Source organism: Nesoenas mayeri (genome assembly GCF_963082525.1).
Source record: "Nesoenas mayeri genome assembly, chromosome: 8".
Lineage (NCBI taxonomy): Eukaryota > Metazoa > Chordata > Aves > Columbiformes > Columbidae > Nesoenas > Nesoenas mayeri.
Window position 1 is genome coordinate 13,990,321 of NC_137554.1, and position 13,725 is coordinate 14,004,045.

General features: G+C 40.1%; 1 protein-coding gene across 1 annotated transcript; it reads right to left on the reverse strand.

Annotated features, from left to right (window-relative positions):
• Positions 1-658: 658 nt before the first annotated feature.
• On the reverse strand, positions 659-13,690 carry SASS6 (SAS-6 centriolar assembly protein). The gene is made up of 17 exons (XM_080348465.1): positions 13,608-13,690; positions 12,358-12,418; positions 10,867-10,946; positions 9,683-9,787; positions 8,660-8,831; positions 7,634-7,711; positions 6,548-6,667; positions 6,252-6,443; positions 5,849-6,043; positions 5,372-5,461; positions 5,098-5,277; positions 4,405-4,486; positions 3,861-3,970; positions 2,850-2,972; positions 2,444-2,535; positions 1,853-1,944; positions 659-1,750 (listed from the first exon to the last, which is right to left on the reverse strand). Exons 1-17 carry the CDS (start codon positions 13,673-13,675, stop codon positions 1,665-1,667), a joined length of 1,926 nt encoding a protein of 641 aa, XP_080204591.1. The 5' UTR covers positions 13,676-13,690; the 3' UTR covers positions 659-1,664.
• Positions 13,691-13,725: the final 35 nt, after the last annotated feature.

Consider the following 13,725-nt stretch of genomic DNA (forward strand, 5'->3'; position numbering starts at 1 on the left):
GTCCAGCACTGTGTTTTACCTGTCAGATTAAGCTGCTCTGCAGATGCTGACAACGCATTCTCCCTTTTGTGCTGGCTCCAGGGAGCAGGACCAGGATGAGCTGGGATCCAAGGCCAGGCCTCCCCCCTCTGCCTCCCTGTGCTGCACGGCCCTGCTGCTGCAGTTTAGCTTTGAATAGGCTTTGGAGCTCTGGAAAGCCACCACGTTTTCATTACCAGCTTCCTGTTTGATTGCAGCTTCTATATGACGTGAATTTGGTCTATTCCTCTTGAAGTAATTTACACCTACTAAAACTTAACTAGAAATATTAGCATAAAGCACAGACCTTAGAGCAGGGTGGCTGCCATCGGGGGGCTGTACATGCATCATCGTGCTGGTCCAGTGGCGCTGCCTTGCCTGGGGAAATGAACGCGCTCCAAAGAAAACTCCAGGAAAAGGTAGGATGAATAAAATAGTACCTGGCACTTACCTCATCTTGGAATTTCAGTAATGGAATCATTTTAGTACTTTTAAAACATTACTAACCAGAGCTTTTGATAAAAACCATTTAATATTTCCATTGAAACTTACACATGCCAAAACAAATGAATATACATTGACATGGTGCTGATTTATAAACAAATATACACATTTTGCACTGCAAAACAAAGCACTTAAATATACAATCCTCTGGCTGCAGTTAAATAACTAAAGTAAAAGGTCTGAAATATCTTTAACAACAAAAGTATGTAAATAGCCATTAAAAAGGTGTATTTTGAATGTTACAAATACTTGCATGCCAGTGGTTTAGTGAGACAACGCCAAATGAAAGATGGCACAGAAGGAAGCTGGGACATGATTTGAAACCAGTTGAATAGACTCAGTCTGCCTAAAGTTGAGTGTTACGAGTAACCTAAATTTTTGTATAGGCTTACAGTTGTAAAGTATAATTAGTAAAACTAAAGTAGCTTTTAGATGTGATACTTTTAACAGTTAAATTTTCAGCTATTTCACTTTATAACCTTTTATGCATGTGGAATATGATCCTGACAGATTAATAGAAAATTTAGGGTGATGAAGAGTGAGAATCTTAAATCATAATTTTATACATTTGGGGAAATAATTTGGCATCTTTAATATTAAATACATTTGTAAGTCTGTATGCAATTCAAATAAGCTGGTTGCAAAATTAAGCAGGTTCTAAAATTAAAACTGCAAGGGAGGATCAGTGAGGCAGTTGTGCCAACTTAAGAGCTTGACCACTGTTAAAAATCAACAGCCTCAGCCTGCTCTGCAGCACTTGCTGTTGGCATCATCCTTCTCTGAAAGGAGTCGGGAAACGTATCTAACCTGCATCTCATCAGCTCCTAGAACAAAACACTCAGTGTGCTGCAGGGTTTTAGGAAGAATACAGGGTCTCCAATACTCCCAGAGAAAATTCAGCACTGCCCATTTGGCTTAACTGTGACACTGGCCCCACTAAGCCTGAGGCTGTTTAAAGCTTTATCTTTTCTTTAGGCTTGAGTATCCTGAAAAGTCATACAAGTCAGTCAAGATATCTTTCTCAAAGAGAACAAATTCAGACTTAGAAAATTCTTAGAGTTCACATTGATACTTTACCATTGCAGGACATCCACAAATCCCCCAAATAGTTAAAAGCAGCCTCTTTTTAAGCACACTGCCTACTATCCAGGAAAATAAGCCGAGGCTGGTGTTACTGCAGCTTTTGGTGACGGTTGGGCTTTAGTTGGTAAGTAGGGTTTCAGATACTCTGTAGAACAGCAGAAACAAGATTCTGTTCTTAGAACCATAAATGTAAATACCCTTTAAGTACATTTCAAACAAAGTCTTGTTTTAATATTTCCATACATACCTGAGTTCAGTGTATTTTGACTAAGCCCTCTTAAAGGAATGCTGTCATCTTTCTTCTTGAAATACTTAGATTCCAGCCCCAAATTATCACCACTAGAAATAAAAAGGCTAATTAAAATTTAAAACAAATGTCATCAGTTAGCAGAACATCAACAAGTGTGGATACAGACTCATGCAGAAAACTCAAAGTGAAGTGGAACTACTGCACTCGTGTGAACTCCTATTTAAAGGTAAACTATTACCAAATAACAACAGTCTAGAACTATTTCTTTTTTTTGACTGACCCATCACCTGATGGTCTTCGATCTGTCACCAGGAGGGACAGTGAACTTCTATTCCTTGAGACCCACTCCTGCAAGCACAGCTCTTTGTTATCTACAAACCATGCTCAGTGACCAGTTCAGTCTATCACAACAACTTGATGGAGGAAGGCAGATCACACAACTGGTACTGGGAGTGTTCTGCTCAGTTCCAGACACACATAGAAGACAAATGGTTTTATAAAAAGATTTAAAAAACAAAAAAAACCCACAAAACAAACACAACAACAACCACCACCACCACCGCTAAAAATGCAATAGATGACACTTACTTCTCCTTATTTGCTGGCTGGCTACTTGCAGCAGCCACCGTCTGAACACTGGAACATGGATTCATTTTAGAAAGCTGTGTGTTACACGGCACCTGCAGAAACAGAAGAGCTGGAGGTGAGACAGCCACACCAGGCACGATGGTTCACCCGTACCTGTACTCAGAGACAACGTTTTGGGGATGAATGTTCCTGTTCTTTGCACAGCACTTCTGCGCAGCAAAGCACACAATAGGCGTCCTAGAAACAAGCATTAGCTATAACATAACCAATACTGACAATGTTTAAGACAGGAAATTTAAGAGTACTAGGGTATACAGTAAATATTTATGCATTTTGAGAAATAAAACACAAAGCTTTATTTTGTGCCATCCCATTCTTAACCAAAGAGAAAAGTCAAAGTGCCTGCCTTTGGTACTGGATATTGTGAACTGACGGTTCTGTTGTGCGCTGGTTCCGCCAAGTTCTGGAAGGCATACAGAGGAGAAAGGGGATGACTGATTCCTGAGCTGGGAAAGGATGGTCGGTCGGGCTGGAAGAGAAACAGAACATGTCCATAAAGGAGAAAAACAATTATTGAAGTAATTGTTTGTATATATCTGAGATTCCAAAATTAACAGGTAGCCACAATCACAAAGCAAACACTCGCTTGAGTCTTCTGGATGGGAAGAAAACATCCCTTCTCCAAGACCCACTTTGTAAGGAAAACTTGTCACTTTTTATTAGTTAGATGAGTTGAGCACTCAGCTAACAAGTCATAATAAGCTACACACCCTATAATTGTTGAATACAGTAAATGTATCCAGCTATACATCAGAGACCTCTTTGCACGAATATGCCCTTCCACTGCGCAAAAAGCAGCTCATTGATTGCTGAGTGACAACAGACATCTGTACACACTGGGATAACAATGAACTAATAAGCTATGGTATTTATCAAAAATAGTAGGTAATATGTGTCTTACCCCTCATTTTCATGTTTCTAAATAGCACTAATAAGAGTATTCAAATAGTACGTTTTTTGCAATCCTATACAAAGATAATTAGCACGCAAGTTAACCTCACAACACAAAAATGCCGCCTTCTTTTTTCCCCCCCTTCACCCTGCACCTCATCTTTTCCAAGCTGATTTTGCATTGTTTTGTGTATTTTAATAAATGACAGCTTAGAAAACTGTCACTTTGAATGCCAAGGCACCAAGTAGCACCCATCAGGGTATTTTGTTATTAAAAAAAGAAAAACAAACACTAAAAAACCTAAATGGAAAAAAAGAAGCACACACCAAAACCCAAACCAGCACACCCAGCTGAAACTCTAGGGCTCTAAGAAGATGAAAGCACTTTCCCTTTTTTCTGCAGAGGCCCTGTGTTTCAGGACATAATGACTACATGACAGCCACGGTGTTTGCAGCTGCATCTTACCAAGCCGTGAGGTGACAGGACAGTCCTAACAGCACCATGCGGCGGGGCAGAAGTCTCCAGCTTCTTGGCCATCTGAATTTCATTCAGCTGTTTGTTTAACCATGTGATAACTGAAGAGACAAGAAAGAGGTTGAGTCACCTCCTACCTCTTATAAGCCATTTAAAACAGCAAGTAGCCCTTCCTCAAAAAAAGTGACAACTTGGAGGACTATTTTTCCTCCTTAAGCTCAAGCATGACTACAAGTCCTAGTCTTATGAAGAGCCTTGATGTTCAGAGCTTCTTGCACCCTGCAGACGATTCCTGCCCCGCCTCCAGAGTTACTCCCCACACACACCAGCCCAAGCCCCACACGCAATGGAATGGTCCCCACCCGCAGCTCTAGGCTGCCACAGAGCTGCTACAGACAGAAGCTTGTTTTCCATAATCACAGCTCTTCACAGAGAAAGAGCACAGCCAAAGCAATGTTGTTGCTTCCCTTAATTTTCAGCAGCAGCTACTTCACTGTCTTTTTACAGAGAGATAAATGAAATCAGACACACCTACCGTTTTCATTGGTTTTCAGCAGCTGCTTACTTTCTTCTAGCTTCTGTATTGTAGTTTCCAGCTGTTCTTGTAGCTTGCAAACCTGCAATATTCCCATAATAATTATAACACCATCAGGAGCTGCTGCTAATTACAAACTGAAGAAAAATTGTAGCATCATTAAATAAAAAGGATCCATGAAGTTGTTCCAAAATTATTTAGAGAAGTTTCAACTCAGGTTTTTACAAAAGCAATATGATAATTCCTTTAAAAAAAGCCTTACTTTTAGGCAGAGTTTTAACAAGATGACAGAAACTTCTCCAACCTTAATTCTTCTATGATTAAATAATGCAAAGACTTTAAGCAGGGGAACATACTTAATGGAAAACATTCACGCTGTTCCTGTTCTCACCTCCTTCACCAACCTGCACACGACTGTGCCCTGTGAAGCGCGCCAATTCATCCATCATATTGCTCTGTACTGCTAACAATACAATTTTACTTTTCTTCTATATGGATAGATGGCGTTTACAAACCAGTTTAATATGAAAAAAACCAAGAAGCTGATTACACATTTGAACGAACATGTTAAGAATACAGTACTTTCTATTCCACAGAAAGATTTAAGACCTCGTTGCTGTATTAAAACTCACAAAGCCCACTACACTGAACACAACAGCCTTTACCAGACAGGGGGTTCACCCATCACAATACCTCCTGCTCTTTCATTCGCAGAGATTGTCCTGTCTCCTGCAATTCTCTCTGCTCTTTTTGAAGTCTCTCCTCTTTTTCTGCCAATAGCTTTTCCTGTTGAATTGTTACTGTATTTTTCAATTTTAATTTACTCATTAGAGTTTTCAAATCTCCTTGTAGCTTCTTGATAATTTCATTAGCCTATTAAAAAAAAAAAATCAGATATTCTCAAAACAAAGAAACACCTAGAAATAAGGAAGACCTTTCATGAGGACAACAGCACATTCAAACAAACCTTAAGAAGTTCGGCTGACAGCGACTTAATGGTTGTCTCCAGCTTTTCAATATGACTTTGTTTTTTCTCTGTACTTTCTTCCAGTATCACCTTTAAAAGAATATAAAAAAATATTGTAATAAAGATATAAGACATTGCTTATGATTTCAAGTAGAAGCTCAATAATTCTTTGGGAACTAATTCTTACTAGAAATTCAGTCCTTGCTTTTCAGTCAAATTACACAGATATCAATCCATCCATTTTTTGGTTTACTAAAAGTACCACTGACTTTACTCAGTACCACAGTATTAAAGCAGCAGTGAGCCGTGTCAAACTGGATCCAGTATACTTTTCATGCTATAATTTACAATCTTTAACTACATTTGAAAGCTTACTTGCTGTATTCATAAAAACTGGCCAGCTGCTCATCTATAGGGACTACAGTTAAGAAGGTTCTACATAGCTTCACAGAAAATTATTTTGAAACTTGAAGGAACCTTTTGTTCTTGTGTCGCATCTAAGACTTCTTTTGTTCTAATAACTAACTGATCTTTATCTTTGATCTCTTGCTCCAGAACCGCAACCCGTGTCTGTAGCTGATTAATGAGCTTCTCTTTTTCATGACATTCAGCATCCAGAGTGGTGTTCTCCCGACGCAGCGACAGCACCTCCTGCTTTGTTCTTTGACATTCCTAGAACGTTGGGAAGGAGTTTTGTTTTATTATTTTTAAGAAAACCTCTAATAGTAACTTAAACAGATATATCTAAATAGCAATCATAGTGTGGGATGAAGAGGAGCTGAACAAACTTAATATGCTATATTTCCTATTACATGCATAGGCAGGCAGTGTTAATGATTTAAAAATGGTAGGTTTGGTTATGGAAATTAACAAGCCATACATCTTCTATCCCAGAAAGCTTTGCTTTCAGTTCTCTGACTGTGGAGTCTCCTTTGTATCTCCTTTCTGTTAGATCTTTATTGATGACCTCGAGTTCTGAGAGTCTGTTCTGCAACTGTTGAATACTCTTCTGATGCAGATTTTCTAATTCCTTTTTCTGTTGTTCATGCTGTTGCTGGTACTGAGCTTGTGCCTATGGGAAGCAAAGAAACTCAGTAGTCATTTAATAAATCTGAAAATTTAGGCAAGAAACTATTTGCATATAAGAATACTGTTAATTTTTTCCTGTTGTCATACCTGGAGAGCTCTTTCCTTCTCATTTGTCAGCTCCTGTGTGTGTTTGTTTGTTAGAGCAGTAGTGTATGATGTCCATTCATTTTTCAGTTTGTCTAGTTCTCGGCTCTTCTCTGACAAGTTCTGTTAAAGTTGGACAAAGCATATGGAGTTTTAAAAATTCAAGCATTTCAGTCAATACTGAATGATTCTTTACTATTATTTCTTTAAAAGGACATGGAAAGTCTAAATTTCAGCATCAGATGCCAAAATATCTATTAATTCTGTAAAGAGTAAAGTACGGCACCAAGAAGCTAGAGAGCGCATTTCCAACACTGTGGGAAAAACAATATTCATTTCCAACTGTATTTTCTTCCAACCACTATTTAAGAGTGAAAAGCCAGTCTGCTCATGCTCCCTACCCTTGTAACACAACCTAGCAGGGAACTAAAAAACAAAAAAGTTCTTAAGCAGCATATTTTCCTCTTTTTGGTTTGTAATTCTGCATTCCAATTCAGCAAACACATTCTAGTATCTCAGCTGGAAGTGCAAAGATGAGGTAAACAAATTTCATTCCAAAAAAGCTTCGTAATAGTTTTGATGGATTTTTTTTCTGTTCCATGACAGTTAAAAAGTAACCTTGATAGTTCTAGAATTTGACACAAACACAAATGCGAAGTCATTACTGGGCTGACTGCAAAAAATCAAGCAGCAGCAGAATAACATGAAGTCCAAGACTTCTGATTTATCTATCATTGTTTCACAATTTTTCCAAATGTAAGGATCTCCAACCATTCACAGAATATGTAGAGTATATTTATCTTCACACTAACATATTTAGTATATAATTTGTGTGTGCATATACAGACAGACCTCTGTACAAAATACAGTAAAATTCTGTTTCAGTACTTTAACAACTAAATGTTATTATCCAGTTGCACGCTTTACTCTTTCTGAAGAAAAGCTCCAGCAGAGAACTTCCACTTGTTTCCAAGTTAATTAATTCTCCTGGCTAGGCAGCAGCTAAACCAACCCGCCCACAAAAAGGCACATTTGCCACAGACTAAAAGAAATGCAACTGACAACAGGAAAGTTAAGAATGTGCATTACCTGCTGAGTGTAGCTCAGTTGTCTGCTGAGATTCTCTTCAGTTTTTCTAAGCTTTTCTTCCAACATCATTTTGTCTTCCTATGTACAAAATGACATCAAGTCAAATCCTTAGCTCTCAAATTACAAATAGTATTATATTTACCTTCCATTTTATCAGCATACCCTGCCTAAGCAACCACATACCCATTACATTTGTAGAAAAAAACATCTTCTGAAGTAATCACGTTCAGTAAGATACAATTAATAAATTTAAAAGAAAACGCATTAACTCACAAGGTAAAAACCCTGAGTTAAATTCTTCACAAGTTTCTATAAGGAAATACTATCATAAAGACTTGCTTAAAAATGAGTTGCATGAACAGGAAATCAACTGAAACACTGTAAATTTATTTTATTAAAAAGGCTTATTAGGTGGTTATAAGCATGACAGCAAAGTAGAAAAGACAGAAATCCCAGCCTACGAAACTGAAACAGACAACAGGCAAACTATGAGACCATTAATTTCTCATTAAATAAAACCTAGCATGCTACCAACTGCATCAACATGACAATTTCATTTGCTATTTATAGCTACTAGCCCTTGGAAGTCCACAAAGCCTTAGAATCACACAGGCACGCAAGCTTTCCTAAATCCAACCGCAGAGCAAAGAGATGGAAAGTTGACAGTATTTTATTTTTGCAGCTGATCCGGCAATCAGCTCAAGGCTCTAAAGCACAAGACGCTGGAGCATTGACACAACAGCTGCGTTCTATGTGCACTGCATGTGTGACGTCTGATTTTCTGCCAGGTCAAATTACAGCACTTGGTTGAACATGCATGTCACATTTTCATTGCCAGAGTGACAGTAACAATTCACTTTTATATAATCCGAGTAACTGCATGCAATTACATATGCAAGATAAAATAAAAACTAAACCAGAGCATACAATTTGGTACATACTTTTGAAGTATAAGAGTGAAAAAAAAATGCTTAAATACACATAGCATCAAGGCCTAGTTGCAGCTATGACAAGCCTTCGTTTTACCTTAAGGCATTTCAAACAGCTGGCTAAAAACTTCTTTATTTCTGCATCATTTCCTGGTAGGAACTTTAGAGAGAGATGGGTAAGATGTTTAAAAGGGTTGGTCTCCACTACATTTAAAGAGACAGGTGTGTGATCGAGAACAGGTGCTGAAGAAACTAACTGCAACAAAAACCTAGAGAAAATACAAAAAATTAACAAGTGTTTAGCATATTTCTTTTCCTGAAAGTACCCATAGATCCTATAAGCCATTTTCAAATAAAATATATTTTTATAGGTGCAATAAGTCTGTCCAGTTTTTGTTTGAAAAAGAACTACAAAAATCGATACTTGTGTTGCAGTTAATATTACAAATAAATATCAACTGAAATGTTTGCACCGTATAATAAGAAATGCACAAAACTAATCAGTTTGTTTATTTGTAAAGTTTTCAGATCCAAAACTTGCTTTTATGTTTCCTGCAACCTAGTAAAACCCATAGCCCGCAAGACATACTCCAGGAGATGGCCTGCCTACCAGAGTAGAGCAGGGACTCTGGGCAGGGACTCAGCACCCACATCAACGAAAATAACATGTGAAAAGGCCACTAGGGGAAAGAATGGATCTCGTGTCCCCCCACTCATGTCTTAATATCTAAACCCCGAAATTTAAAAAAATCCTTGTCAGAATGCCTTGTAACTCTACCTTCTCCTGTGAAACAGAACGATTCATACCTCGGTCCACCAAACTCAGATTAGCTCTCTAGCATTAAACTCCTAAAAACCAACAACGGCCTAGTGCTGCGTCCTTACACATCTGCTCGGGTGGGAGCTTGACAGCTCCAACTCAGATGGGAACACTGCTACTAGACATTAATTCCACTGCTCAGCCCTCCCAAGTTTTGTTAGTAACATCCACCAACTCATATTTAGATGTGTCCAGGGGAAGGTTAATTCTCCTTGTTCTGCTGACTCTTCTCAGTCCGAGCAGCTGACAAGTATTTTAAGAACTCAACACAGAGAAATACGACACTCAGTTATTACCTACCTTGGGATATCTTTGTTCTGTTCCTGAATGCATTGCTGAAGCAGGTCTATAAATTTTTGTGGAAAAGCAGAGAAGTCCACCAAGAGACCCTGCTGGGATTTTAAACTATACAAACAGAGTGGAAAAAATATATCAGAGAGTAATTTATTTCCTATAAAATATTCTGTTTACACCAGTAGAAAGAAGTAATTCTGATCATGTCATTAAAGTTCACTGGTATGTTATTTTCAGTCCTGAACACAGAATAAATGTGATCATATCTTGGATAATAACCACCAGAGGCTATTTTTGATTTCAAGAGTTCCTACAAATGGGCTGCGCTACGGAAAAAAATAAGTTACTGTGGCAGAACAAATGTGCTCCTTTGAGTAGACAACTTCCTTACAGCACAGAGTGGTACAGTCGTTGGATGAGAGCACATCGAACAAGCAAAGGACAAGGGGAGACTCAACCACTAACAAGACTTTATCTACTTGTTTATTTAACTGCACGCCTTCACCATAGACACAAACTCGAAACCAGAAACAGACATTCAGCAGTATTTGCACAAAGTCACAACTTGTATAGCAAAACACTTCTTCTGCACTTCTGTTTTACAAACACTCTTTTACCTTTTGATTCACACACTGATCACGTATCTTTTAAAAAAAGAAAACAAACAAACAAAACTCTCAAACAACAAAGGAAAAAACTGAACTGTTCATGCCTGGTGCCCAAATGTGATGATCAAATTCTGAGCAAGTCAAGTGAGACCCACAGTACAATTAGTATGCAAGAAACCTCTAAGACAAAGGCTCAGGTCTGTGAATCCATGCCCATGCAAACAGACTTTCCTCTTGCAATTATTCCTTGAAATAGCTCACACACATACAATAGTAAGAAGTAGTTACGATAAACAGAAGATGTAAGCAGTAATGTGAACTGTGGTACTGTAGCTATGCAGGAAGCGTAATATCAGGGTTCTGCCATTCATCTGGATAATGTGAGCCAATCGCTTTCCCATACTTGGCTGTTTCACCAACTGGTCAAAGAGAACAACACGACCAAAATACTGACAAAACTCCACAAGTGAATAATGCCAAAACTTAAATTTTAGGACAGACCATTCTAAGCTAAAAATATTCCTTCATTCTCTTTTGCCATTTAGAAATGTTTCACAGATAAAACATTATCGTTTCACTTGCCTTTGAAAGTCCTCCTCAGATATGACAAGGTTATAAAGGAAAAAAGGATCAGTATCATCAGTCAATCGAACAGCTAAATCCTGAGAAAACAGACATTTAAATATAATTAAAAATACTACAAACCATTCTGTAGGATTATTTAAATATTGTAAAGCAATATTGCAAACAATATTTACTATTTTTTTAAACCAAAAATAAGATAGAATTGTGGTGACTAATTCACCATTAACATTTGATACAACTTCAAATATACAGTGGGCAATGGACCACAAACACATCATTCTCATAACTGGAAGTTTTTTCAGAGCACACTGCTCCTACAAGTTTGAGAAAACACCTTCTGAATAGTTTATGTATTTGAATGCAGACCTTCAGAAAGCAAACAAAATGGATACAGATGAAGTCCAGTAAACTCATAAGGAAAATTGCAGCATTATGCAGCTTAGCTTATGCCAAACACCTGATCTGTTGGGCCCAGGCACCTGTTCTCTATAAGGAGGCTCACACCTGTGTGATGAATGTAACATTCCCTGGGAGAGGAGTGGGAGAGGAAAATAAGAGAGAAAAGAAAGAAGAGAGAGAGAAAAGAAAGAAGAGAGAGAGAAAAGAAAGAAGAGAGAGAGAAAAGAAAGAAGAGAGAGAGAAAAGAAAGAAGAGAGAGAGAAAAGAAAGAAGAGAGAGAGAAAAGAAAGAAGAGAGAGAGAAAAGAAAGAAGAGAGAGAGAAAAGAACAGGACACAGCTCTTCCTACATCACTGAAGTGTGACCATAGCACATGTACACACACAGAACTGAAACGAGTTTCAGTAACTCAGATACCAGTAACACTAACAAAGCGCTCAGTTGGAGATGTGTAAACAAACACAGATTTACATGTGCAGCTGGGCTTATGCTAAAGCTGACACCAGCCCAAAACAGCGGGGTTGGTGATGATAAGACTGCCTGCTCGGTTTGATGTCCCGCTGACTGATCCAAGCCTTTGAGGTTAGCTTTACAGACTGATCACTCGCTGAAGTACCCAATTGACTTCCAGGCTCCTGCTGACAGGGGCTGCCACTTGTACACAGCTCTGAACTAAACTGCTGCTTCACACTTAATGTTGTCACTGTCACAGTCAGCAGAATTACTGCTAGTTAACAGGAGGACTTTGCAAAGACAACTGCTACCCTACAATCTTAAATAAGAGTTCAATATATTTAAAGCAAGACTGCTCTTAAGCTCTGACTTGGGTTCCTCTGATGGTCTCCGGATACTTTTAATTTGCAAGTTTACTAAGACTCATGAACAGCCAAACTAAAAGAGAGGACTAAAAAGGCTAGAAAAAAACCAACCATAACAAACCAAACACATTATTCAAGAAAACATATAAAAAATAAGGTCAAGTGACAAAAATAATAAAATCCTATTTTGCTTTTCCTTTGTCTGTGTCCTCATATACAATGAAATTCAGATAACATCTAATGAATGACACAAATATAATTAATCCACAAACCTTTTTATGAACAGGATTAGAAATTGACAGTAGCTCAATATTCACTCGAACATTTAATTTCCTGTGTAGAAAAAGATGAAACTTAGCACCAAATCAAAACATTCTCCAGATAATAATAATATATATAGTGTCCTTCCTATACATGGCATACTGCACATAGTATGTTATATATAGAGAATACTATACATATATATAGTATAATAATTGCCAAATTACAGGAATCAGATGACATTTAGAAAACAAAAGCTTAGGCACAAATATGGAGAAAAGTTCCTGCTGCCAACTTCTGCTAAGACACCTGAAGGCCCCAGTGTCAGTTATCATTACAGCTCCTCAGCCAGCTCAGGTTTTTTTGTTGTCATTCACCAAACTTTAAATAACAAGGCAGAAGTTTTGAAACTATCCAGAAACCTTTGGAAAAGCCTGCTGAAACTTTTTCTGATCATTTACACATCGCTACCTTGTCTTCATTTACCTACGGAGGGACCCGAGGGGCCGCTTGCGTTACAGCGCACACCAGTGCCCCCCTGTGCCCCCGACACGGCCCAGACACAACACCCTGACGCCTGACTAATCCAGACAGCTCCTATATTGGCGAAATTCACTGTAATTTGAACAGATACTTCACACAAGACGTCGCTGGGCTGTACCGAACAGCAGCGCTCAGCCAAGCGTACCGGGTGCGCCCGCATCGGCTTCTCCCAGGGCAGGAACCGACGGGCACGGCGGTGCGGGCAGCACCGAGGGAGCCGCAGAGCGGCGAGAGGCCGCGCTGAGCCCGGTTGCTGACCGGGGGTGGCGGGACGGGCCCGCCCGCGGGGCAATGGCCGCGGCCCGGGAGCCGCGCAGACAGAGCCCGGCCGGGGGGCAGCGCTGACAGGGCCAGCGGGCTGATGCCGAGCCCCGGCCCGCCCGCAGAGCACAGGCGTTCGGCCCCCGAACCTTCCCTAGTGCCGCTGCGTGTTTCCTCGGCCCCAGCCCCCCGGCACGGCGCTCGCAGGAGCCGCTCCAGCCCCCAGCTCCAGCGCGGCTGCCACCGGGCCCCCTTCCCCTCTTCAACCCAGAGGGATCGCCGCAAGCGGCCCCCACACAAGAGCAAGGCCGCTCCGCTCAGCGCCGCACAGCGCACAGGACCGGGAGGAAGAACGAGCCGCTCGGCAGCCCTTCTCACAAACAACGCAGTAAAGATCCCCCGCAGCCGCTGAGGAAACCGAGCCGGAGCCCGCCGCGCCGCCCAAGCGGCCCCTCACCTCTCCTCGCAGCCCTGGCACCTCAGCTGCACGCACAGCGGCCGGTTGAACAGACTCTCCGCCGCCATCTTACCCTTCGAGTTTGCCGCCGCGGCCCCGCGGAGGAGGAGCCGCAACA